Below are 25,068 nucleotides of genomic sequence, written 5' to 3'. Positions count from 1 at the left end.
TCCCTTTATTAAATTTCCTTATTATGTATTCTAATGTTAAGTTGTACAGTATTCGCTTTGTCTTACTTCTTTGTTAATTACAAACTCATCAAATTCTCCGTTAGGTGTTAGAATTCTGATCCTTGTTTCGCTCATAGTCATCTTGATTTATCTTCGTAGTTTTGCATCTATACCTCGTTCTTTTAGTGCTGTAAATAAATTGTTTCTTTCTATTGAGTCAAAGGCCAGTTGAAAATCGATGAAGAGCATCCCGATGTCTATTTGGATCTCCATTATTTGTTTTATTGTATGTACTGCGTTTGTTGTTGACCTACCCCGTGTGAATACTCATTGTTATTGTCTCACTATTTTACTATCTAATCGATTTTATCTCTTAATGACTATGCAAATATATTTCTCAAAATTTAATGATACGTGCTGACATCTTCATGTTGAAGTCTGAAACTTTTCAGACATCCCTCGTTATATCAGTAGTTCGTCTTCTATAGATATCTAGAATTCGCCTTCCGGATTTATATCAAATAAAATACTAGTAAGCTTTCAACTTCTTAAGCTAGAAAATATCGGTATGCTATATATACAAAAAGAGGAATTTTTAGAAACCATAGACTGAAAATTTAAAAACTGACAGACAGAAGACTGACAAAAACTACCTTGAATAGGCAGAGTTTCACCTAGTTGAATAATTTTCAATATTAACTGATTATATTCAGAATTGGGAGGTTTGTCCATACACCCTCATGAAAATCGTTACATGTTAATCCCACTCTATTCGAAAATATTAATAAAAACTGTCCCATAAACGTCCTTTTTATCTACGACGCCTACCAGAAGCAACAACAAATGAATCTGAGGGAATTGAGGGTGAAATTATTCTTTATACGCGCTGAAAAGTTGTTCTTATATCATTTTAACTTTTTATATGTAGTGATTACAAAATTTCTTTGTCATTATATCAGTCCTCTTTCATAATTTCTCTTAAAAAATTATTCAATTTTCGTGGAAATTCGTATTTTCTATTTATTTAGGAAACAGAACGAATCGAATAAAACTCTGTCTGGTAGTATTACGAAACAATAATTTTAGTTTCTTTATTTGCTACAGCATAAGCTCTTTTTTATTCATATCAGTTCTACCTACTAATTTTCTTATTAGTAGCTCCGAACCGTATTTTTGTAACTTTCCCGTTTTATGTATTCCAGTAGCTCTGCAGCTTCTACGCTGAAGTACCTAAAGAAAGCACCAAGCCGCCAACAACTGCAGAGTGCAACCATTTCGGCTTTGAATAAATATATTATTGATAAAAAATTTTTATTGTCTTTAATTTGAAGGATAGTTTTATTTGTTTTAGTAAATGTATATAATGTAAAACTAGTTTATTTAATTACATATTCGGTTCTCGGTATTTTTCAACAAATCTTTGTTGTCCATCATCTCTAATCTGCATTAATTTTATTTACAGTCTGCTCGCGTGGAAAATTAGTACGAAATTGAATAACACACCAGCGAGTGGAAGGATCTAGCTGTTCCAACATGCATGCATTAATTTAATTTTGTCAACCGCTGCCGGTTTAAATCTTATTCTCTTCGACTACACATTTCACATTTAGGTAGGTTTCAACAATACCAGAGATGCAGGGCTGGATGTTGGATTACCAGGGTAGAGGTACAGGATGGACGGGTTAGCTACCGAGAAATAAAAAAGCCTATAAGTAGTTTATAAATAAAAAAATCAATGGTTTTCACTCAAAACTGAAAAAAAAATGTCAAATCAAGAAATTAAATTTGCGAAATCTCATTTTCTGTAGCGAGTGATGTGTTAGTTTCTTCATTAAATCTAAATAAAATATGCTCTTTTGAATTAGTAGTAGTATATCGATCTAAATATAATTTAGATTTTAATAAGATCCCAAAAAATCTCCAGAAAGGCAAAACTACATCTATACAAAACAATAATAAGATCAACAGTAAGATACGTAGACGAAACGTAGATTCTTAACAAAGCAGAGGAATAGAAATTAGAAATATGGGAAAGAAAAGTACTTAGAAGGATACTAGGCGGTAAAAAGGAGGGAGATCTATTGGGAGAAGCAGAACTAAGAAAAATGATAAGATCCAAAAGAATAGAGTGGCTGCGTCACACACAGAGAACGCTAGAAAAAAAAATGATGGACATAGAACAAGGAAGACCAAGGAAAAGATGATACACATAGGTGATGGAAGATCTAAGAGGAAGAGGAATTCAGGACTGGAAAACGGAAGCAAAAAATAGGAAAGAGTGGAAGGGAGTCACTCCCTAAAAGGCCTGCGTGAAGCACCTGGTTTTCCTAGTTACAATGAATGATCATAATGAGAAAACTAGAAATAGGTACTGAAAGTTTATTAGCAGCTGCTTTTATCATAGATCTCCATAAAATGATGAAGGCCGTGGATCAATAAGTCTATTTTCTACTGGTACTGATCAAGTTACAGTTTAAATACAATGGAGAATAAGTTATAATGTATTCGTTAAGTAGGTGGACTAATAAAAAAATAAATTCAGGAAAACTTGGCGTAGAATATTGCCTATTGTCACATTGATTACGAACCGTTTGAAGAAATACTTACAAATTTTTCTGAATGATAAGTATCTCTTTGTTTGGCCCCATTTTCATTCGACAGCATTTATTGGAACAATTTATTATTCCTGATTGCTTCGCAAATACTTTGTTTTCAGATCATGGCAGCGAACAGTTTCGCTTTATTTGTTATGAGCCTGTTTCTGAGAACTAACGACATTCTAGGCACGCTGATTTCGATTAGCAAAGAGAGAAGTGATAATCATCATCTATTTTTAAAGTCGCTAGATAGTTAGTGAAGGAAAGACACAACGATGTTTGACTACATGGAATAAGGAGGAAAATGAGGCAATCAGATGGTATCTTCGATTTTAAAACCAATTGTTTGTTCTGTATCCAGCCAAAAATCACTCATAAAGTTTCAAAAAATCTGTTCTCAATATACATGACCCAGATTTCCAACCATAACATTAGTTACAACTATGGATCTATGAAAAACGCGAAAGTGGTAGTGGACTAAATTGATTTCATCTACTTGGTGTCTGCCGGAGCAAGATACCACACCCGTTATGCAATAGGTTTGCCAAGCCTAGACGTCCCACAAATCATGATACCAGCCTCCAGAATGAGAAAATTGTGAAACAGATTAAGAAAACAAATCAACAAGTGTACGACTTAGCAGTTATAATCAAAGTTGGAGTATAGATTTCACAAAAAGCGAGTCCTCAAGTTTTATTTAACTGTTTAGGAAGTGACTTCAAAATTTTGGAAAAAAAATGCGTTAATGCCAAGTTTCAAACTGATTTAGTGTCTTGAATCAAGTGTGACAGAGAAGAAAAAGAAGCAGAAATGTAGGAAGAGGAAGAAATAAAGGGGCGTGTAAGAAAGTGGATCGTAGAGATTGTGATTTGGCATAGTAATTGACTAATGTGAAATTGTTTGTGTATTTTCTATTTTGTATACCCTTTTTACAATAAATATAATTCCAAACAAAATTTCCAACCATTTTCCCAGAAACCCTTGCAACAAAATTGTCGAAATTTTGCAATGACGAATGGAACAATGTCTCTACCTACTGAAACAGGATACAACCTTGAGGACTGATTTTCGCAAGTTTGGTATCAATTTTTCAACCCTTCGCTCATGTTATGAAGCTTATATAAGATGTGCTCAATCAATGAATATAAAAAAAATCAGGTTCTATCATATTTTCTGGATATCAAAATTGAGGATTTTTTTAGTTTTTGACCCTCATTTGTGCAAAACATATTGATGTTGCGAAAAAACTTATCAGTACAACTTTTGTAGGTAATGAACTAATATAATATAATTTGAAACACAAATTCTCTAAATGACATATTTTCGGAAATATCGGTGAAAAACGAATTTTTGGAACTTTAGAAACATTTTTGATATCCAAACTACCAGTCAGAATCTATCAATTAAAAAATTTTACAAATATTTATTGGTTTTTGAACTATACCACAATTGTTGAGGGAATTCGAAAATGGAACAATGTAAATTTTAGTAATACGGGCAGTTTAGGAGCTCAAGTCTAACAAAAATTAAAATCTATACCATAACTGACAGTAAATATATACCATCAAAGCATGGACACTCACAAAATAAGATCAGAATAAATCATTAGCGTATATGCACAATTATTTCTATATATAGAAAATATTAAATAAAAACCGAAATAGTGTTCAATTCAAAAGGAGGATATTAAATCTCAGTGAATATGGTCGAATACCATGTACACTAATTATAATGTTGAAATTCTAGACCAAAATTGAATATATTTGGTTAAATAAATATTGTGACTAGACTTATCGATCAGAGTAATTCTACTCAAACCTCTTTATTAAAAGTTATTACTCTTCAGAGATGATATGCTCACTCTGTACACATAAATAATGAAATCAAGTAATCCGTTTCGAGAATGACTATTAGGACACTACCGAGAAAAATTAATTGAATGTAAGTAGGAGACACGGAGAAGAGAAGTATTTTGTCATGTGTGTTGGATGACATAGAAGTTAGGAGACCCTTACAGCCGTTTGCTCACTGCTCTCTGCCGAAGATCTAGTCAATTTGATATGGGAAATTTGAGGGAGAGAAACGATCTGTTCGACGATATAATTCCATGGGCGTACGACGGATCAATTTATCTAAAATGAAAAAATATATTATTAATATATGACATCTCAATATCAATATCAATAATCCTGATAGAAGTAATGTTTAACAATTCAAAATTGATAAAGAAAGGATAATTTCTTCGCCTTGTTTAGTAGCATCATGAACTATGATATCAACATCTTATGTTTTACCATTTTAAAACAAACAAATTTTGTATTTTTGAGTTTTCACTGGAAAAATCTATTTACAAAAGCGCAATAGAATCGATATTGTTATTTGTAGAGAGTGTTTTTTTGGAAGAGGAGAGAAATTTTCCAGGAGACATTGAACAGTCGTTAGAAGCTAGTGTGGGATTCCTCCTCACTGGAAACCTCTTGATCCGGATTAGTATTACTTCACCAAACGATTTGGATCCTCATATGATGCATACGCAAGGATTAATCACGCAACATCGTTAACAAAATTGTCCAACTTGGAAAATCCTATGCGTGGATGTGGATAAAAGAAAATGGAGGAATAGCAATTAGTAAATCGAGGCGTACCTCCCAGTGTCCAAATAGGTATTTCAAGTAACGAAACCGTTTTGCTACTACGCCTCAAATTGCTGACAAATAGTTTGGAAAGGAAGATAGACCTCTTTCTAAGCATACACTTTATCGGCCCATTGAAGCCTCTGGTCTCTTCTGATACCGATCACGATTAGTACTTCGTTTGACTGCAAACCACTGTCTAGTAAACAGAATGACAATACTGGCAAGCAGAGTGACGTTATATTCTATTCAGCAACGTATTGCGATTCTGTTTATGAGCGCATCAGTGGAAGGGTGAAACGCCGCACTGCAAAGCAACTAGATATTGAACGTGCTTTTGAAAGATATGTGCACAAGTGTATTGTTACTTTTAATGATAGCCGTTCACTTCTAGTAAATATTCAACGCAGTGAATTATAGACGCCAAAAAGCAGGCGTTAATATTTGGTTGTGGCCACCTCGCTTACTAGATTTGAATACCATCAAATATGTGTTTGATATGATAGATAGTTGTCAGATTTAAACCACCCTCCACACACTTTGACGCAGTTATTTAAATTCGTTTGATTCGAGGTGTCACAAATAAAGATCGACTCCTCATTTTGTCGATGCCTAGACCAGGAATTAAATCGAGAAGAAAGTAAAATAGGAAGTTTTTAATCATTGAGGTTAGTTTCCATAGCACCGTTCTTATATCAAATTTAATGGTAGTTGACTAGTTTAAATGTCCTCTTTGATAGACTGTGGTACTGACGGTTTGGATATCTTATTAAAAGTAGTCATTATCCACAATTGAAACTTTGTTTTAGGTTTGGATATTTGAGATTTTGGAGTTATGAAATGACCGAAGAAGAAACCATATTGGCGCTGGAGTTTTGCGATTGTTAAGCTTATGGGAAAGCAATGGCAAAAAAATGTATGAACTAGAATTGAATCATCTAGAAAACACTCTTATTCTGTAGGGCTATTTTTGAAAGAAAATTTGTATCGTTTCCTGAAAGAAATATATGTACGAAAAAATCCAATAATTTTCTCGAACGACGCCAGTGGAAACTGAGTACGAGAAAAGCGTTAAAGGGAATCAGTGTGAGACCTTAAATAGATATGGGCAAGTGGTGTAAACGTCAAAACGGCGGCGCCAAGCTGAGAACAAATACCAAACTCAATAGAAAACGATTTGAATCGGGCTGGGCGGATTAGCTATTGTCCGTATCTATAGTTCAGTATTAAACCTTTTCGCACACATTCGCTCTATCTTCTATCTTCTATTATCTGATTGAAGACATTCTCTTTCTAGCGAAATGTGATATTGGTGATGAAAGCCGAATAAGCAAATTCTCCTAAGTGATTAAATAAACGGGTATAAATATGCGAGAGGTTTTTTGGGTTCCTAATCATCCATTTCTTTAATGGATAATGATTAATTAATAATTTTGTAAATCTACGTATATTAGCGACATCTAATGTTTATTATAACAATAAAATTAGTGCTATGTCCCTTTAAATAATTAGAATATACGAGGGGTGAAGCCTTTTCTCAACCCCTGATCCACTTACAATTGGTAAATACATCTACGTGTTCAGCAAGGTTTGAATACCGGCGGTTGCTACATCATAGTAATGAATTCATTCTTTATTACTAATCCCGCAAGAATTTTTTTTTACCTTGTTGATACTGCATTTAAAGACGACTGCAAATATCTTTTTAGACGACGCCATCTGAAAATTGTTCGTTCTATATTCATTTACATACCGAAAGTTGCGTTTTGAGTGTTCCCAGTAGTGAAAGTGACAGTTCCGTATTGCAAAACACTTTCGGGACGCTCTGGAGTAGACAGCTACCTTAAATGTGACTCTAGCCACTTCAATGTTGACAGTTGACATTTTCACCTCGATGATTTTGCATAACTTTCTTCTACCACAAATACGATTCAATCAACAAATTCTATCGAAGACACAAACACATTTACAAATTGTATCGAAATCACAAACACATCTAAAGAGATTCCATCAGCATCTAGTAGAGATATAAATATTCCATCTGCATCCAATCCAATAAATATTAATAATTGTCCTGGAGGTACAATCAACATTACTTTTTTTAAATAATTAATAAATTAATATTGACATTGCATATATCATTAAGTACATTATATTGTTCAATAAATAAAAAGTTTATAATTCTCTATTTAATTTAATTTAATTTATTCTCTATCTAATTTACTGTCTTTCCTCAGTGTAATTGAAAAAGTTTTGTTTCTTATTATGCGTCGTCTAAAAAATGTTGTGAACACCGCGGCTGAAATACTACTTTGTTGGACTCGTCCCGCAATTTTCAGACTCATCCAACAAAGTAGCACTTTCAGTCCTTGGCATACAAATAACTATTTCGAATTAGCTTGCACGTTAGTGGTACCCCCCGTGGAAAAACTTTCTTTATATTCTGTTCAGCAGTAAGTATACTATGTACCATATGGTATAAGCTACCACTATGTACCGGGTGTCCCAATAAGAATGGCTCTCGGCCATAACTCGGGAACCGTTTATAGTACAGCTTCGGGAAAAAAAATTATAACAAAAGTGACCTCGAGAAAAACCTGGAAATTATTGACAGATTTGTAGGTCCACCGCCAGAGGGTGTAATTAAATACCAAAAATTATAAAATGAATAATTTACAAATTTTGCCTAATTAAAATGCATTCAAACAACGATTATCGTATTCTTCAAAAAATTTGATTTTACAAGTTTTAATCTATCTCTTCAATAAGAGGTGGGTGGAAGCAGGAACTTTATTATGAAAAAATGCCTGTAAGTACAGTTCTACTTAACCTATCTATGCAAACTTAGTCTTTTTGGAGAGAGCTTCTTTCTACCAATGTAAGAGATAACTTCTAATTAAGAAATATAAAAGTAGACCAAATTAGCAACAGAATAGCATGTCGATATCTTTTTCGTATTACGAGATATCCTAAGAAATGTGTAAATTTTAAGCATTTTTCTTTAAACATAAATTACTCCGGACTGAGTGAACGGATTTTAACATTTTTTGACTCCTCACAATTATATTTCCTTCTTCTATTAATAATAGTTCCAATTATTATGTCAATTTTAGTTATGCTGTCACCGGGAAACTGCGTTATAGAAGATAAAATGGAAATATAACTTAAGGTACCTCGCTAGAGACGACCTTAATGTTTGAAATTGTCACCGATCATTTTCGATACAACCATTTATTCTTTGAAGAGTAGATTGAATAGCAGTAGTAGTTCAATAATTTTTCACAAGCACTTCGGAGACGATCTCAAATTAAATCGAATAATTATAGATATAATTTTTACATATGAAAGTATAATATTTTTTCTCTTTTTAATTTTGTCTTACTTTCGGCGCTTTGTTACAAATTTTCAAAAGTTAGATATAGTAGCGCCATCTCTAAGTTTCGCAATAGTACTATTACTTTCTACAGGAATGAAGATTTCTTCTTACCTTTCATAATACATATCGAACACGGCTGCACAACTGTGATATCGAATGAATTATTAGTATCACTGGTGCCATCTGTGAATTTCTTACTGATTCACAAACTATTAACTAAATGCTTATTAACAATATGTATATAGGGACAGTTCAATCTATGTATAGAATAAATAATTAAAATAGATAAGAATTCTATGAGAGTGTTAATGACCTTTATTATTTTCCAAATAATTTGTAATTAGATCAATGACATCAATAAAATGTTCTCTGTAACGTCTAGTATTTGACGAAGTCTTAAATATTCACTGAAGCTTAAACTACTACAAGATAGATGGCGACGTCAACATTTAAAAAATTCAGTTTCTAATTTAATTTGTTCCTGATTTGTAATGTATGAAACTTACAATGAGAATTAAAATTATAATTTAGATGATAGTAGAATTCAATAATATGAAATTGCATATATTTTGAAATAACTGTTATACGATCTCACGTTAAAGATTAGTCTACAGTATTCTATGCTAGAAACCGGTGAGCTTCTAATAATAATGAATAGATGTCGCGTTATATCAAACAACGTTTTTGATAAAGATGATACATCTAAAAAATTACAGGAAATATCTGTTAATCAATTTTGAAGAAACAATATGCATAACCAAAACAAAATAATGATAACTAATCTAAAGAATTTACTACGAAAAAAGTGTCATGAACCCAATTCTTAATCTTAATTACATTACAAATATGACAAAAAAATAGCTAAGCCGACACAACAAGGCAAGGATAATCTGGCAAATATACAATATAATTGGAACAAATAGCATGAGGAGCTATCAAAAATTATTAGTGTCTGAATTTAATAGTAGAATAATAACAATAGACGAAGGAAATCATATAAAACTAAAAGAATAATTTAAAAGTTAAAATTTTCCGCACTAAGGGCTGATAATGTAAGAAAATAAAAGAATAAATTAACAAAGAAAAAGGTTTATATCATGGTGTCTTGATGTCTAGTTTGGTTGTACAGAACATCTTGGAACTTTATATAGACAGGTCTTATTGAATTGAATTGAAATTAGAGCTTTCTTCTAAACCTATCAACTTAACGATGTATATTTGATCCAGGATTATTTTTCCTTAACATATATTATCCTATCCTATCCCCTCATCAACACCACACCAGATCTAGAAAAATTAAGAAACAAAACAAATAAATAAATAGACCTTCCTAAAAATTATTCAATAGAAACAATGTAAATAAACCGTTTGCTATTGAAAATTGTTTAATCACATCTAACGATTTGCGCTAATAAAAAATATGCACCTTACCGAAAGTCTATTATATCTGGAAAGGGCCGGCCTAGGAACCCATTTCTCCAACTTTTTCGAAGTACTACCCCCTCCTTAGATGGAAGTTTCTCCTGGAACTCATGAATAGCCGAGTCTGGATGTTTAAATCGGCAACTGGACCCCACACCTGACACCGATATAAAATTTTTTTGATTCATTTATTCGATTCCTATGCGTGGAGTGAATTAATAAACACTGTCTCTTACGTTCTAAATTTACTTACACACTATACACTACACTGAATAATTCACTCATAACTATCACTACGATTACTTTATTAATTTGTTCTATTCACTACGACTATTCATTTTAAACTGTACTAGCTGCGCTGTATGAACTTATTTATATACCAATCCTAAAAGAATTCTCTAGATCTAGAAAAATAAAGAAACAAAACAAATACATAGAAAATAAAAGAAATAATGTAAGTAAACCTTTTTAATTGTTTACCAACATACATCAAACGAATTCCGCCATTTTTGAAAATATGCCCCTTCACCGAATTTTAAAATTCCATTGTAGTTGGTCACGGCCGGCCTAGGGATAATATCCCGAATTTGCTTCAGTAGCAACCTTTAATTATTGATAATAATACACTAGTGTTAAAGATTGATAATTATTTACTATAAAACAAATAATAAAAACTAAATAAAGATAAACGTACTGTGAATGTTTAATACATAAAAATCCCATCATTATGAATCATAAAAACTTCGAATAAGCTTTCCAAATTTGCATAGTGTTAGGGAAATATACGACGTCATATTGAGTCATCAACAGGAAAGTAACCCTAATAGAAAATTTATCACGTAACACGTATCCATTGAATATAATACTGGTAGTTCTAATCTAAATTCTAAAAATATAATTAACCTATTTTATGAAGAAGTAATAAATTTATTTGAACAGCCTTTCATTAATTTATAAATATTGAGATCAATAACTGTATACTGAATAGTCTAATCAATATTCATTAGATCAAAGGGCTACCTATGAATGGCATTTATTATATTTCTAGATTAATTTTATCATCTATTGCAAGAAAGAGCTTGAACGTTGAACTTGTACCGTGTCTATTCAATAAACAACAGAAAATGCATTTAATTAAATATATGTACTCAAGATGTGCCATCAACATTTTGAAACAATATGGAGAAGTAGAAATTGAACAAAAACGATTTTCAGAAACTTTCATATTACAAATATAAACGGATATGATAATGTGAGGCAATTCATTTGAAAATGAATGTGTTGTTGTGATCCAAAAGCTGAATCAAAATATAGAACCATTAATAAGTCACGAAGAATTCTAAAATAATGTACTTGGTACTATTTGTTCCAAAATACAATCTTGGTGAATGTTTAGAAGTGGAGTTCACCCTATTTTTTTCATAGAAATCGAAAAATCAATATTTTGATTAATTTTTTACATTCTGTTTATTTTTACAAAAACCATACTTTTCCCGATTTTTCCGAAAATTTTACTAAGAAATTTTTTTCGTAAAATGTATTTTTCTCGGAAAGTGAATACTTGGGTGTTATAATTTAAACAATTTTTACAAATTATTAATAAAGTTGCCAAGTTGTCGCAATGTTACAAAGAAATCATGAACCTAAACCTTAGATTAGAATGTCCTCTCTTGGTGGTTTCAGTGTAACGTTGCATGAATTGCACAATTCTCCGAAATTGGCATCCTCAATGGCTCACAATTGGAGAGGAGCATAATCACTGACTAGTTTCGATGTTGTTGCCTCTTTTCGGAGTGGTGTAACGACCTCTCGTTAGGAGTCTCTAATACGAACTGAAGACAAAACCAGCAGGAACTGTTACTCGATTCATGTAGTGAAAAATTCCTCAGTAGACGCCTTCTGGTGACATCTTCATTTCCAACTGCAAACCAAATAGATCTCTAGCCGTATGATATGTGAGGCATGCTTATGAATTCAAAAACAAAATATGAAGTAGTAGGCGTTTACTGTGGAATATTCAACTACATGAACCAAGTAGCAGCGCCGGCTGACTGTGTCTTCAGTTCGGAGACTCCAAACAAGAGGTCGTTACGCCACTCCGAAGAGACTCAACAACGTCGAAACTAGTTAGTGGTTACGACCCTCTTCTTGTAATTTCGGCGGATTGTCGATGACATCACAATCTTTGGAGGAGATGTAATTCAGTATTCATATATCGCCTAAAAATTGAATTCATATATAACAGTGTACTAAAGTGTACTAACTTTAATATATTCCGAGCTTTAGAATACTTATGTATTCATTGTTTGGGAAATAATTATTTAAGATTCGAGGGTTTAAATTGTTCTATTTCTTGTAAAAATATTAAATTCATGGATTTCAAAATTCAATATTCAAATTGACGCTAGATAGCTATTAAACCTTTTTTAGAAACGAGCTTTTGTTATTTGTTAATAAAATGAACTAAAAAGTTAAAAATAAACTAACTCTAATATGAAATATAATATTTTATAAGTTCATTGTAACTTTTAAGGATAATTAAGCTTCTTCGTCTACGACAAAATAATTCCATATAGTACATAATTATATTTTTAACACTAAAACATTAAACCTTGATGGTACATTGTGATAGCAAGAAGAAAAAGGAGGTACTAAATGTTCTCAATTATACCATTAAAATTTAACACGCTTTTATTTATAAAATTGAGAAAATTATAAAAAGGGAAAATTTAATAATGAAGGTTTAAAGTTTTAGTGTTAAAAGTATAATTATATACGATATGGAATTATTTTCTCGTAGACAAGAAGCTTTATTATCGTTAAAGGTTACAATGAACTCATTAAGTATTATATTTTATATCAGAGTTAGTTTATTTTCAACTTTTTAGTTCATTTTATTACCAAATAATATCGTTTTTACAAAAAGTTTTTTTTTTAATTTTACTTTTAGGACAGTGATTACGAAACAGTTCTTTTGTCATATGTGTGACACGAGTCCTACAAGGCATATTTCACATCTAGCTCCATAATTCCAAATAATGGAGTTCCGTTCCAAAGAAAACCTCGAGAATATATTGATTTGAGAATAATGGAATTGACTTCTAGTTCATGGTATTTGAGCCACCGATTTCATTGTTTTGTACAATTTAATAATGTGTCGAAAGATATATTAACATTCTGAAAGCTCAGAAAACTCAGATAACAAAAAATCTTGAAGCATTTGAATTCTGGTTCTATCGTAAAATGCTAAAGATCCCATGGACTGCAAGAACAACAAATGCAGAAGTGCTAACCAGAATAGGCAGAGACCTATCACTGATAAGGACCATAAAACAAAGGAAAACAGCGTACTTAGGTCACATACTGAGAGGAGACAAGTATACTCTTCTGCAAACAATTATGCAAGGCATGGTAGATGGTAAACGGGGTGACGGGAGAAAGAAGAAGTCGTGGCTAAGGAATGTGAGAGACTGGACGAATATGAGTGTGCCAGAATTGTTTCACATAGCAAAAGATAGAGAAGCATTTAAAGTAGTGGTCGCCAACCTCCGTTAGGAGAAGGCATGGAAAAGAAGAAGAACATTATTATAGTGATTTGGGAAGCACCGAAATATAATAAATATTTTCATTTGTTTTACAAAGTCTACCTTTACCGAAGACCATTCTGCTTACGTTGTTTCCTACATGCATTTTGCTTGATATTAAACATTCTAATTCTATGAAGAGTACCACAGAACATTAAATGCTGTAAAAATAATTTCGTGGGCTTTATTTTTCGATAAACATTTGAAGAAACCAAAAATATTATTTGCTTTGAAATACAGTAATAAATAGGTATTGGGGAGATGTGGAATAAACGTAATTTAAAATTCATTTTTGGTAACTGAACCATTTGATTTTTTTTTTCATAACTGATCTCCCGTCCGTTACCGTACAATATAGTTTCTTATTATCCTTTCCCATCGTCAGGTATTTATCAGAAGGTTGTATTACATGATTGTGTAATTCTGAATAAGATTCTAATGTGTAGGTCAACAACCTTATAAGATTTGAAATTTCAAATGTCTGAATGGGTTTACAGTTTATTGAAAAAATAAACACTGCGTGGATGTTGTAAGTAGGAGAATACTGGGGATGTACACAAATTGGATTTACTGGGAAAAACAGTCATTTTAATTAAATTTAAACATCCTCTTGATTGCCGGTTATTATCTACAGGGTGTTTCAAAGGATAGCAGATTTTTTATTCGTTTTTTATTGATCATTATCGCAGAATATTGGAATCTCGGTACCAGAAGATTTATCGTCGTGTTTGTGGCAGTAAGACACAGCGAAACCGAATCTTGATACAAAATCCGGTTTTTAAATAAAAATTCCAAACTTGAGTGTATTTTTCAATTAATTTATAGATAAACTTTAACATAATCGGACCTTGGTTTAATCAATAGTAGATATAAAACAAAATAATGTATTTTTTATACGAAATAAAACACCTTCAATATGTTTATTTTAATTATTTATTCAATGATAAATAATGTACTTAGAGTTAAAATAGAAGATGATGAAGATAAACTTTTTTCTTTGAATCTATTAATTCTAGGAAAACGAAGATCAAGAAGGGTTTTTGTATAAAACAATTCATTTTCAAACATTTCTTTCTTAATCTCACTGATATTTATCTCTACTTGTTGATTGAATTCTAAACTGAATATTCATGTACACGATTGCTAACTTTTTCGTTTAAACGAGATTCATGAAATTTTTGTGAAAAAATACGGAATGTGATGATTTTTGTATACTGGAAATTAAATTCGAATTAAATAACGACCCAAGAATATTGGCTTAAACATCAAAAACTGACAGCATTTTTAACAATTGGACATGAGAAAGCTTCATTTCATGCTTATAGTTTATTGTGAGATATTTTGTCGTAGTTTAGAGAAAAGTAATTGAATTTAGTGGATATCTAAGTAAAATGTATCCTAAACATATATTTATAGTACTTATTTCAATTGTGGCAAAAGTAAGCGTTTTCCATCAAAATAAAATATTAGGAACAAAAAATACACCCATTTGAAGTAAGTGTAAGTTTGAACAGGATTCGAGGTGAATATAACAAACAAAAAAACTTAAGAAAATGATTTTTATAAGAAACAGGTCTTCTATATATTTGATAAAACCAAATCTGAAAAAAAGATTTAATAATAAATAATGTAAGGGTGGTCAGTTTTTACAAGTACGCGGAATCCACAAAATTTCACTTTTGTATCTTTATTTAAATTTTCGAAAGGATCAAATTTACCCTCCACATTGTGGAGTTTATATATCAGGGGTGAGTGAACAATAATTATTTTATCACCTCATATTGTTAGGTCAATTCACCAATTCATCGCTTCGTTTATTGATCGATATGTTGACTCATTGATTCTTTGATGATAAAGTGATTCGATGATTGACGGATTCGTTCATTTAGTAGAACGGTAATTGATTAGTCCGTTGTTTCGTTGATTCAGCGATTCCTTGATTCTTTATTGATTCATGGGCTGATTCGATAACTAACTTATTCTTGGATTTTTTTATTGATTGATTGATTTACCAAAATAGGTTACAAATACGAAGCAACCTCCCGTCCCAATCCTTGACGAGAAAGAAACTCGTTCATTGACTGGTTCGTTTACTTGTTCATTCGTTCATTGATTTATTCTTAGTTTCTTTGATTCATTGGTTGACTCATTGATTGATTGGTTGATGAATCATTGATGCTTTGATTAGTTGATTCGTTCATTGATTCGTTAATTTATTATATTTTCCTTAATTCATTAACAATTTGGACTCTTTGTTTCTCTTTGGCTTTGAGATTTTTATGAAAATGGGCAATATTTAAAATCGAAATATTCGATATTGAAAGTCAATACGCCTACGCTAATAAGAGAGGACTTAGCCACTGTATACTGAGACTGTGCACCATGGATTACCCAAAAATTTTGAGCAGTTGAATTTAAACGTGACCGTATCAGCTTGATTGACAACGAGCGTTCGGGATGGCGAAAAATGCAATTTACAATTATTTTATTTTATTAAAAAACGGTACGGGATGTTCGTCGGATTAAAGTTAGAAATATAGGCTCTCCTCATACCAGAAGAACGCATTTTCCATATTCTCACTGAAGAATTATACATGCATTATCTATCTAGATGTAGGGTGGCGTGCTTTCTCACTTTAGACCTAAAACTTATTCGACTGAACATTTCCCAAGCCCAATTGATGCAGTTTGGGATTTTTTGCATTGATCTATAATTGTAGATGAAACAAGTATTCACCATTAGATTCCTGAAACGAAAAAACGGTCAAGAAAGTGAACAATACTAAAAAAAAGGTAAAAACGGTTTCATTGGCCGGGAAAGTGATGGTAAACGTTTTTTGGGATAGTCATGGTATTGTATACATTTACTATCCCCAAAAACGTGAAAAAATAACAGATCAATTATTAATGTTAAATTATAAATTACAAAAAAAAACGACCGCAATTGGAGTGCTTGTAAATTAGGACATCCCACCTTCTTGCACTTCGGCGATCGCCATGGCTAAAAAAATGAATTGCAGTTTGAACCAGATCTGTTCCCCAGTGACAGTTTCATAACAAAGTTGCACTTACAGAAGAGAGATCTTCGTCTGACGAGGACGTTATAGCTCACGTAAATCCCTATTTTGATGCAAAAACATTATTAGGAAGGGTTTAAAAGGTTATAGCATTGCTAGACCAAGTTTATAGACTAGAAAGGAGACTATGTTGAAAAATAAAAATGACTATGAGAAAAATGTCTTTGTTAGTTTGGAACTTCTCAGACAACCCTCGTATGATAAGGTTAAGAATAATTGCACGTTTTTTTAATTAACGAAATATTGGAGAAATTATCTATCTATCTATTAAAAAAAGTAGTAATAAATGTCAATAGCCAGATAACAGAAGAATTCAAAAGCATCTGATCTCTTTTTAGGTTAAGTTCTAAATAAACTTTAAATAGTATATTACCTAACGAGTTTGGAAAGTGATACATTTCGCAGTAGCTAATGTTTTACGCGAGCAGCGAGTGCTGAAACGAAACAAATGCGAAATACACTTTCCAACGAGTTGTGTACCCTATTTTTCCTATGACTACGTAACAATTTTTCCAAAAAAACGTATTTTTTAAATAAGAAAGTCAATTAAACAATATCACACATGTGTTGATAAGTATATAAACAAGTGTGTTGAAATTTTAATGAAATCTACAAAATATTATCTATTTTGCAATAGTAGAGATGGAAAAAATGAAAAGAGTGATTATGAAATATTTTATCACTAAAGAACAGAAAAAGAACTAACAGAACAATAAATTTTTTGTAACTATATTAAATACCTAACAAGAACTAAATCATTATTAATGATTTTCTTATACTTTTGCTCTGAGAAGTCACATAAAAGTTGAATGTAAAGTTGTTATGACAATTACTAAATTGCAGTGGATTTTGTAAATCTTCTTCAGTCTCCTTAAATTTAGCCTTGTGCCTTTCGGCCCCCAGCCAGATTCATATTGTATTCGCGTATTCCCTCTATCGTTCGAGACCATATATAATATAGGAAAAGAAGCATTTAAATACGTGTATGTTTTGTTATTTTTTAGCATATATGTAATATTCCTATATTGACAGTTGGTATGGGAAAAACGTTCCTACGTTACGGTGCCGACAATATTCATTTTCTCTCTCGTTCCTTACACTTTATCTATAAGGCGCATGCTTGAGAATGTGCAGAACCGAGCTGGAACCTCGGAGGATAAAGAAATCGTTGCCATTCTGTCTTTCTTAGTCGGAGCAACTTCCACTTATAGAAACTGTCCATATAGGTGTATAGCTACTTCCTTAGGTAAAAATTAGTGTGCAATCTATTATTTTCATAAGTGGTCGTAGAAAAAACTAATTTTTTGATAGGTACATTAAGTGCATTACCGATTTCTAGATCGTTGAAAATTGTTCATAATGTTATAAATAAAACGTTGCTTTCCTACTTCCTACTGTTCCTTAATAATATACAAAAAACTATTTGCAATTTGAGAATAAAATCAACAAGACGTAATTGTTAAGAAAGTAACAATTTGTGAATATACGTTGAACGTTATTAAGTAATCGTATCGATTGTGTAATAAATAATAAGCATTAATCACTGTCTATCGATTAAACGACAACAATAAACAGAACCCTGTTATGCTTCGCCCCTGCCGTATAAATGCTGTGGAGGGAGCCTCCCAGGTGAGATCGAATGCCTGGCGTATTCTAACATTGAACTGACAATCCAGTTCACTGTTCACTTAGTGCGACAGCGACGTTAGTCGGGTAAACACAAAAGGACGCGGCGCATAACGAGAATCAGCCGCATCTCGAAATTCATGAATGAATTCCAATAACACGATCTTTTGACAGGTGCAGCTACTGTGTTTTAAAACTATCATGATTTGTGTGAATTAATCTGACTTGTGTTAACTTTTTTCTCGTATAAAATGGCGAATGATGTGGTCGTCAAATTGGAAAAAGTATTATTGGACATTTTTTTATTAAATTGTGGTAAGTTGTTTGAGGTTATGTGAATCGGGTCAATATTTTCATAATACGAAAATAGAATTAAACGTTCTGTGAATGATTTCCAGCAATTACGAATTTATCACGATATTAAATAATATTTATTATGTTGATTTCATGTCAATCATATCTAAAATTAATGTCTGTAGGTTAAGTTCATATGTTACAAAAATAGTAGGTAACGTAACTAGGAGGTCAGTGCCGTTCAATAAACTTGCTATAATGGTTTTATGTTTACAGGTGCAATTATTTTATTGGCGAATATGATTGTTTTGTATAATAATTTGAAAAAAATAATTTTTAATAATGTAATTCACAAACCACTTAATTGTTGAACGTATTAAAGTGTTGCATTTTTAAATATAAATAAGATAGCTGATTATGGGTGGGTTGTATGGTAATACGCAAGCATACATATTGATTTGTCGTTTATGGACGATTTTCGCTTCCTCTTGTAATTCTCCATCTTAAAATGCCTGTATCAATAATAAATAAGTATCCATATTTATTGTATTATCATCAAGATCCTTGCCAAAAAATGCATTTACGCCAACAAATTTTACAAAAACATTTTTAGAAATTCCTTCTTATGCTCTCCAAGGTATATTTCAAAATAATAAAACGTGAAAAAACAAATAGTAGGATAAAAATCATTGAAAAAGGAGAAGAATATAGTAAAAATAAAAGAAAAAATAATTTACGGGCGATGTGAGGTCACGAAGGAGAAGGGTAAAAAACGATTTATCTCGTTCCGTTTCGCATCCGAAAATTTTCATCTTTATGTACAATAGACTTTACTAATATTTATCATTGCAATATTGATTCTCACGTTTTTCGTGTAATTAGAGTGAAAAACTTTCGTTTCGATTGTATATTTTCAGGTCGAATCGTCTAGACTAAATTTCTAGCTTTGTAATGAAAATTGTTTCTATTTCTCCGTTGATCTTCGATATAATTGTGAATCGCAATAATTTAGTGACAAATAATAAATAAGGATGAGAATAGTAACAGCGAATCGGATATCAAAAGGAAACGGCACGATTTGAAACCTTAAGAAAAAATTATTATCACAAATGTGTTTGAAGGACTTATAGCCAGAGAACATAATATGAATGTTGGTGAGGTAGTTACGAGGATGGCCCCAGAAGTACCTGGCCTGGCAAAGAAAACACAAAAATTTTGGAAAAAATATATTTATTTTACAACATAATCTTCTTTCAACTCTATACACTTTTCCCAGCGATGTTCAATAATTTCGATAACTTTTTATTACTCCTCAAAATAGCCATTAACTTCCGACATCAACTCTCCATTGTTGGGAAATGACCACCGAGCCATTTTTTCAAGTCTGGAAACTGAAAATAATCCAAGCGGGCGAAATCTGGCGAAAAGGGTACATGAGGTAGCAATTCAAACTTTATTTCATTAATTTTGGCCATTGCAATAACGGATGTATGAGCTGGTGCATTGTCTTAATGAAACAACACTTTCTTTTTAGCCAAATGCGGCTGGTTTTGCTGGATTACTTCGCTCAAACATTGCAATAAGTTCGTATAATACTCGATGTTGATAGTTTTTCCTTTTTAAAGGTAGTCAACGAAAAGTATCCCACGCGCATTCCAAAAAACCGAGACAATCACCTTGCCTGCAGATGGAACGGTCTTTGCCTTCTTTGAAGCCTGTTCCCCCTTTTCAGTCAATTGTTTTGATTGTTCTTTTGTTTCGGGTGTAAAGTGACGAATTCACGATTCATCCATGGTTATAAAACTGCATAAAAATTCGTCTTTATGTCTTTGACATTGCCAAGAACTCGCTAGAAACATTTTCACTGTTGGTTTCCATTGTGAGCAAACGCACAGCTTTCTCATGTCCAAATTTTCAGTAAATATGCTATGTACCGCACTTTTTGAAATGCCAACTAAGTCTGCTAGATCGCACTTTCAGTTGACCATCATCCAGTAGCGTTTTGTGAATTTTCTTCAACATTTCTGTAGTCGTCGTCTCATTTGGTTGAACATTACAATGCTGGTCTTCGCAAGTCGAACTGCCTCGTTTAAACTCTGCTACCAAATATTTTACTGTTGATAACGAAGTCCCACCGTGAGTAGAATCTGGTTCAGCTTCTATATTGGTCGGGCTAACGCCTTTCAAATAAAAGTATTGTCTCACATAATTTGTTCCATGTTTACAAATTCACTAAAAACGTTTACTATTGATGGTTGCCAAACAACTACTAAACAACGTGGCGTCTTCAAACTTGAAACATATGTTGTATAGATTGTTTCTGTTTTTTGATTGTTCTGTCTAATACAGTGTTATTTTTCAAGCAACTACCGCCATATCTAGGTAAGGCCAAGTAGTTTTGGGACCATCCATGTTGTATTTTTACTAACGTTTCCAAAGCTGGTGAATATAAAATAATAAAAATAAGTAATGAAACGATATTAATACTTAGAAAGCCGAGCCTAGAGGAAAAGAAACGAATTAAATTCAACAAAAACACACAGGTCATTCCTCTTGTACCCACAAATGTCACCGTCAAAAATATCACTCTATACATTTGTGGTATCCTACTATAGAATACTTCAGAGCAACTTTCTACCATTGTCTTATGGTAATGGTTTGTTCCATTTCAGTTCTCTCTTGGTTCGTCTTTCCCAGGTCTTAAAATACATTTGTTATTAAGTCCTCGATCTAGTCTCTGGTCATATTTTTGGCTGTAACATATATTAAGAGTTATGTTTCTTCTTCTATATTATCAAGGCAACGTTTAATAATTTTGAATTTCTATTTACTATTCGTAATTTTGGAGCCCAGGTTTATTTATGCCATTATTTGGTTTAATCTTGTTTTACAGTTTGAAGGTTGTCTCCTTGTCTTACTTTCATTGTAATATATATTTCTTTCATCTTGAATCTGATTTGATGCTGAGGTGATAAAATTTAGTTCGATTATTGTAACCACACATCAGTTTTAAACATCTATTGGGACACGGATCTTCGAGATTTCAAAACATTTTTCCGACAATTAAATTGAAAAAACTTTCCAAATAATTACGTCCGTCGTCTGTTTGTAGGTAACGCCTATGTGCTGTTAATGACTCGATTTTCAAATCACTCTAAAAATACTTCACTTAATGAAGCCATATGGATATCTTCCTATAATAAAATGCATTTAAAAAAAATAAGTAACATTAAAAATCAATTAAAATTAAATAAAATGTAATTGGGAAATTATGATTTGTAGAAAGATTAGTTATAAAAAAATAGTTAATAGATAATTTTAGGCAGAATTGTTAATGATTATAAAAATGTTTAGAAAAAATTGGTAAACAAAAATTTGTAGTAATAAAGTTTTATTCTTATATTAATAAGCAAAAAATACGACGAGCTAAAAATATAACAAAGGATTCTGCCGTCTGCAGTTGCGTTCCAGTGTTGAAATAATTGAGTTGTTATAATGGACAATAATGATATAAAAAAATTTTTCGTATTCTTTACAGATTATTAAGGTTTTCCAAAAATTTATCTGTGGATTAAAGAAATTGTTTGTTTGCCCGCAACTCGCTTTGGTCGTAAATTGATGAAACGATTTAGAGTTTTTATACGAAATCTGGCTTGAATTTTAATTAAAATTATTCGCACACAAATTTTAAGTATTTGAGCTCATACATCCAATAAATAAACCAAATATAGACTTTCACCTTGCAAGTACTCATGAAATATTACTAATTAAATATTAATTTTTATATATATAATTACTTTTCTACGATATAATTTCTTACATAAATCTCTTCTAAATATTAAAAATGTATTAGGCTGCCCCTAGACCCTACAATAACACTGTACAATATATTTTATTGTAACATAAGATTGAAAGTCGCTTTGAAGCCTCGTAAATTTGCTGAAATTTTACCAAAGCTTGTCCTTGATTAGAGAAAATAATCCATACCGACAAAGCTTCAAAATTATAACAATTTTACTAAATATCTCCAAAACTATAGACCTTAAAAAAGTTTCAAAGAAAAAATGAGGCTCATAACAAGCTCTACAAAAAAGCTGGTATAAATTTTCTAAGTTAACCTATTCTTTTAGTTATTATGATTTATAATATCTTGACAGGGCCAAATTGACCAACCTGACGTAATCTTAAAGTCTGTAAACGAGCGGTAACCTGCAACCGGCTTGCGTCACGGAAGTGCTGTTCTTCATACATACCTTCAAGTGTGTAAGGAAGTGCGTCACTCCCTACGAAAAAAATAGTTACAGCTTACAGCTAGCTTACATACTTGAAGATTAGGTTAGGTTAGTTAAGTAGACTCCTGTCGAGATATTTTGGCTCGTAGAGCTAAAAGAATAAATGTACAGGAATTATTTATTCTACAAACTCTCGCGTTTGAACGTTTTGAGAGGGAGCTGCTCGGTTGGTGGGGATGAGTAGCTCGGTTCTAGGAAATTTACTCGCAATGGATCACTTCACCGGAGCGCAACGTACATTCTGCATTAAACATTATTACAAAAATGGCGTGTACTATTATATGACATAAATCAGTGTCCTAGGGAAATTGTGATTCGATCGTGGGTCAGAAAGTTCGAAGCTACTGCTTCAACTCTCAATCAGAAGCCTACGGGACGCCCAAGATCAACAAGAACAGAAGAGAGAGCTTCAGTTCAACGTAATCCTAGTCTATCGACTCGCAAGCGATCAGCCGAACTTGTGGTATCCAGAACATCTTTGCGTTGCATTTTGTCGAAAGATCTGAAATTACACCCGTATAAAATTCAACTTGTGCAGAAAATACAGCCAAATAATTTAATTTTAAGACGAGCTTTTGTTGGAACGCTTTCAGAGTTACAACAATATTCTGTTCTCCGATGAAGCCCATTTTCACTTAAATGGACATGTCAATAGACAGAATTGCCGTTATTGGGCTGCAGAGAACCCACGTGAAAAACATCAAAAGCCTCTGAATTCGCCGAAAGTAACCGTTTGGGCGGCCATATCAGCGCACGGTCAACCTGCCACTGTAAATTCTCCATATACATAGCCATGCTAAGGGATTTTCTTTCCACAACTGCAACAATTTGAAGTCTATAATCGTATGGCATGGTTTCAACAAGATGCCTCTTTGGCGGTCGTAAACCAGATGTTTGCTGGGAAGCTGATATCTCGCCGAGGTGACATTGCATGGCCGCCTCGAAGTTCGGACCTACCACCATCGGATTTTTTTATGTAGGGATACCTGAAAAGTAGAGTCTACTTCAATAACCCAGCCACGCTTGATCAGTTGAAGACCAAAATCCAAGAAGAAATAGCAGCTATTCCCCACGCAATGTGCCAACGAGTTTTTACCAATTTTAGATCTAGATTCGAGGAATGTTTCCAGCGCGATGGTGCACACCTGGATGATGTTCTTTTTAAGAAATGAATTTCCCAGATGTATGTTTCAAATAAAATAAAAAATTACATGGGGATTATATTTAGTTTTATTATCATTCTTCGCAAAAGTTTCTAGCCCACCCTGTATAAATTTTTTTGTAGAGTTCTTCATGACTTCCAAGGGGACTGAGAGACAAACAAAGTAAAAATCTTTTTAGGAAATATTTTCTCTAATCAAGGATAACCTTTGTCAAAAACTTCAGCAAAATCTTTTAGAAACTACACCCAAAAGAATTACTTTAAAAACGAGATTTCCTAGTTGGAAGTTGAAATATTTCAGATAATGTCTACCGTAACAATTGAAAAGTGACAACGATTCTTTTATATTCTAAATTCCAAGGTCGTCTCATAAATGGCGCTAACACAAATGTATTGTCTAATCCTTATGCAATACTTGCAATAACCGATGAATATAAATATATACTTATTATTCTTCATATCATTCAAATGATCAAATGTATATAGTGTCTGTCAACTCTTATCAACGATATAGGAGGAATAATTGAAAGTTGTATTTACTTGTATTTTTATTTAAATCCTTCATATGTCTCCTATTTCCTTATGGTGCTTATTGTTCTGTAATAGTTTCTAAACAAGTAGACCTAATTAACCAAAACATTTTTTTCTCAATATACATTAATATATAGAGCGTACTCATTGTAGCAGGCTGATGTCAAACAATGTTATTAATAGTTACCAAACGATGTTTACTTGTAAGTTTTTAGGTTGTTTGTTTTTGCGTTATCTGCTCAGCAGGTAATGAACAAGTGCACAATTACTGGTAAAAAATAGAAAAATATAAACAAACGGTAAACAACTACCGTTTAATAGAATTTTATTGATTTTTACTAAGAAAGAATAATAATTTGACATCTAAGAACGGCTTACAATACATATTACAATATAAATCTTTAGTCTTCTTAAAATTTGGTTATAGAGAATGTTTAAAAAAAATTAAATTTACATAACCGAAAATGAAAATTC

At 32.2% G+C, this 25,068-nt stretch overlaps 1 protein-coding gene and 1 long non-coding RNA gene across 2 annotated transcripts in view; one reads left to right on the top strand and one right to left on the bottom strand.

Annotated features, from left to right (window-relative positions):
* Nucleotides 1–25,068, bottom strand: part of LOC130893464 (uncharacterized) — a 170,008-nt gene that overhangs the window by 16,937 nt on the left and 128,003 nt on the right. The window lies entirely within an intron of this gene.
* The window catches only part of LOC130893463 (putative phosphatidate phosphatase), a 64,364-nt gene continuing 57,582 nt past the window's right edge, over nt 18,287–25,068 (top strand). The window contains exon 1 of the mRNA XM_057799626.1: nt 18,287–18,630. Coding sequence (XP_057655609.1) covers nt 18,567–18,630 — 64 coding nt within the window. The 5' untranslated portion in view covers nt 18,287–18,566. The remainder of the gene's footprint in view (nt 18,631–25,068) is intronic.

This window comes from Diorhabda carinulata, chromosome 4 (genome assembly GCF_026250575.1).
Source record: "Diorhabda carinulata isolate Delta chromosome 4, icDioCari1.1, whole genome shotgun sequence".
Lineage (NCBI taxonomy): Eukaryota > Metazoa > Arthropoda > Insecta > Coleoptera > Chrysomelidae > Diorhabda > Diorhabda carinulata.
The sequence above is the reverse complement of the archived record's forward strand: the minus strand, read 5'-3'. Positions and strand labels throughout refer to the sequence as shown.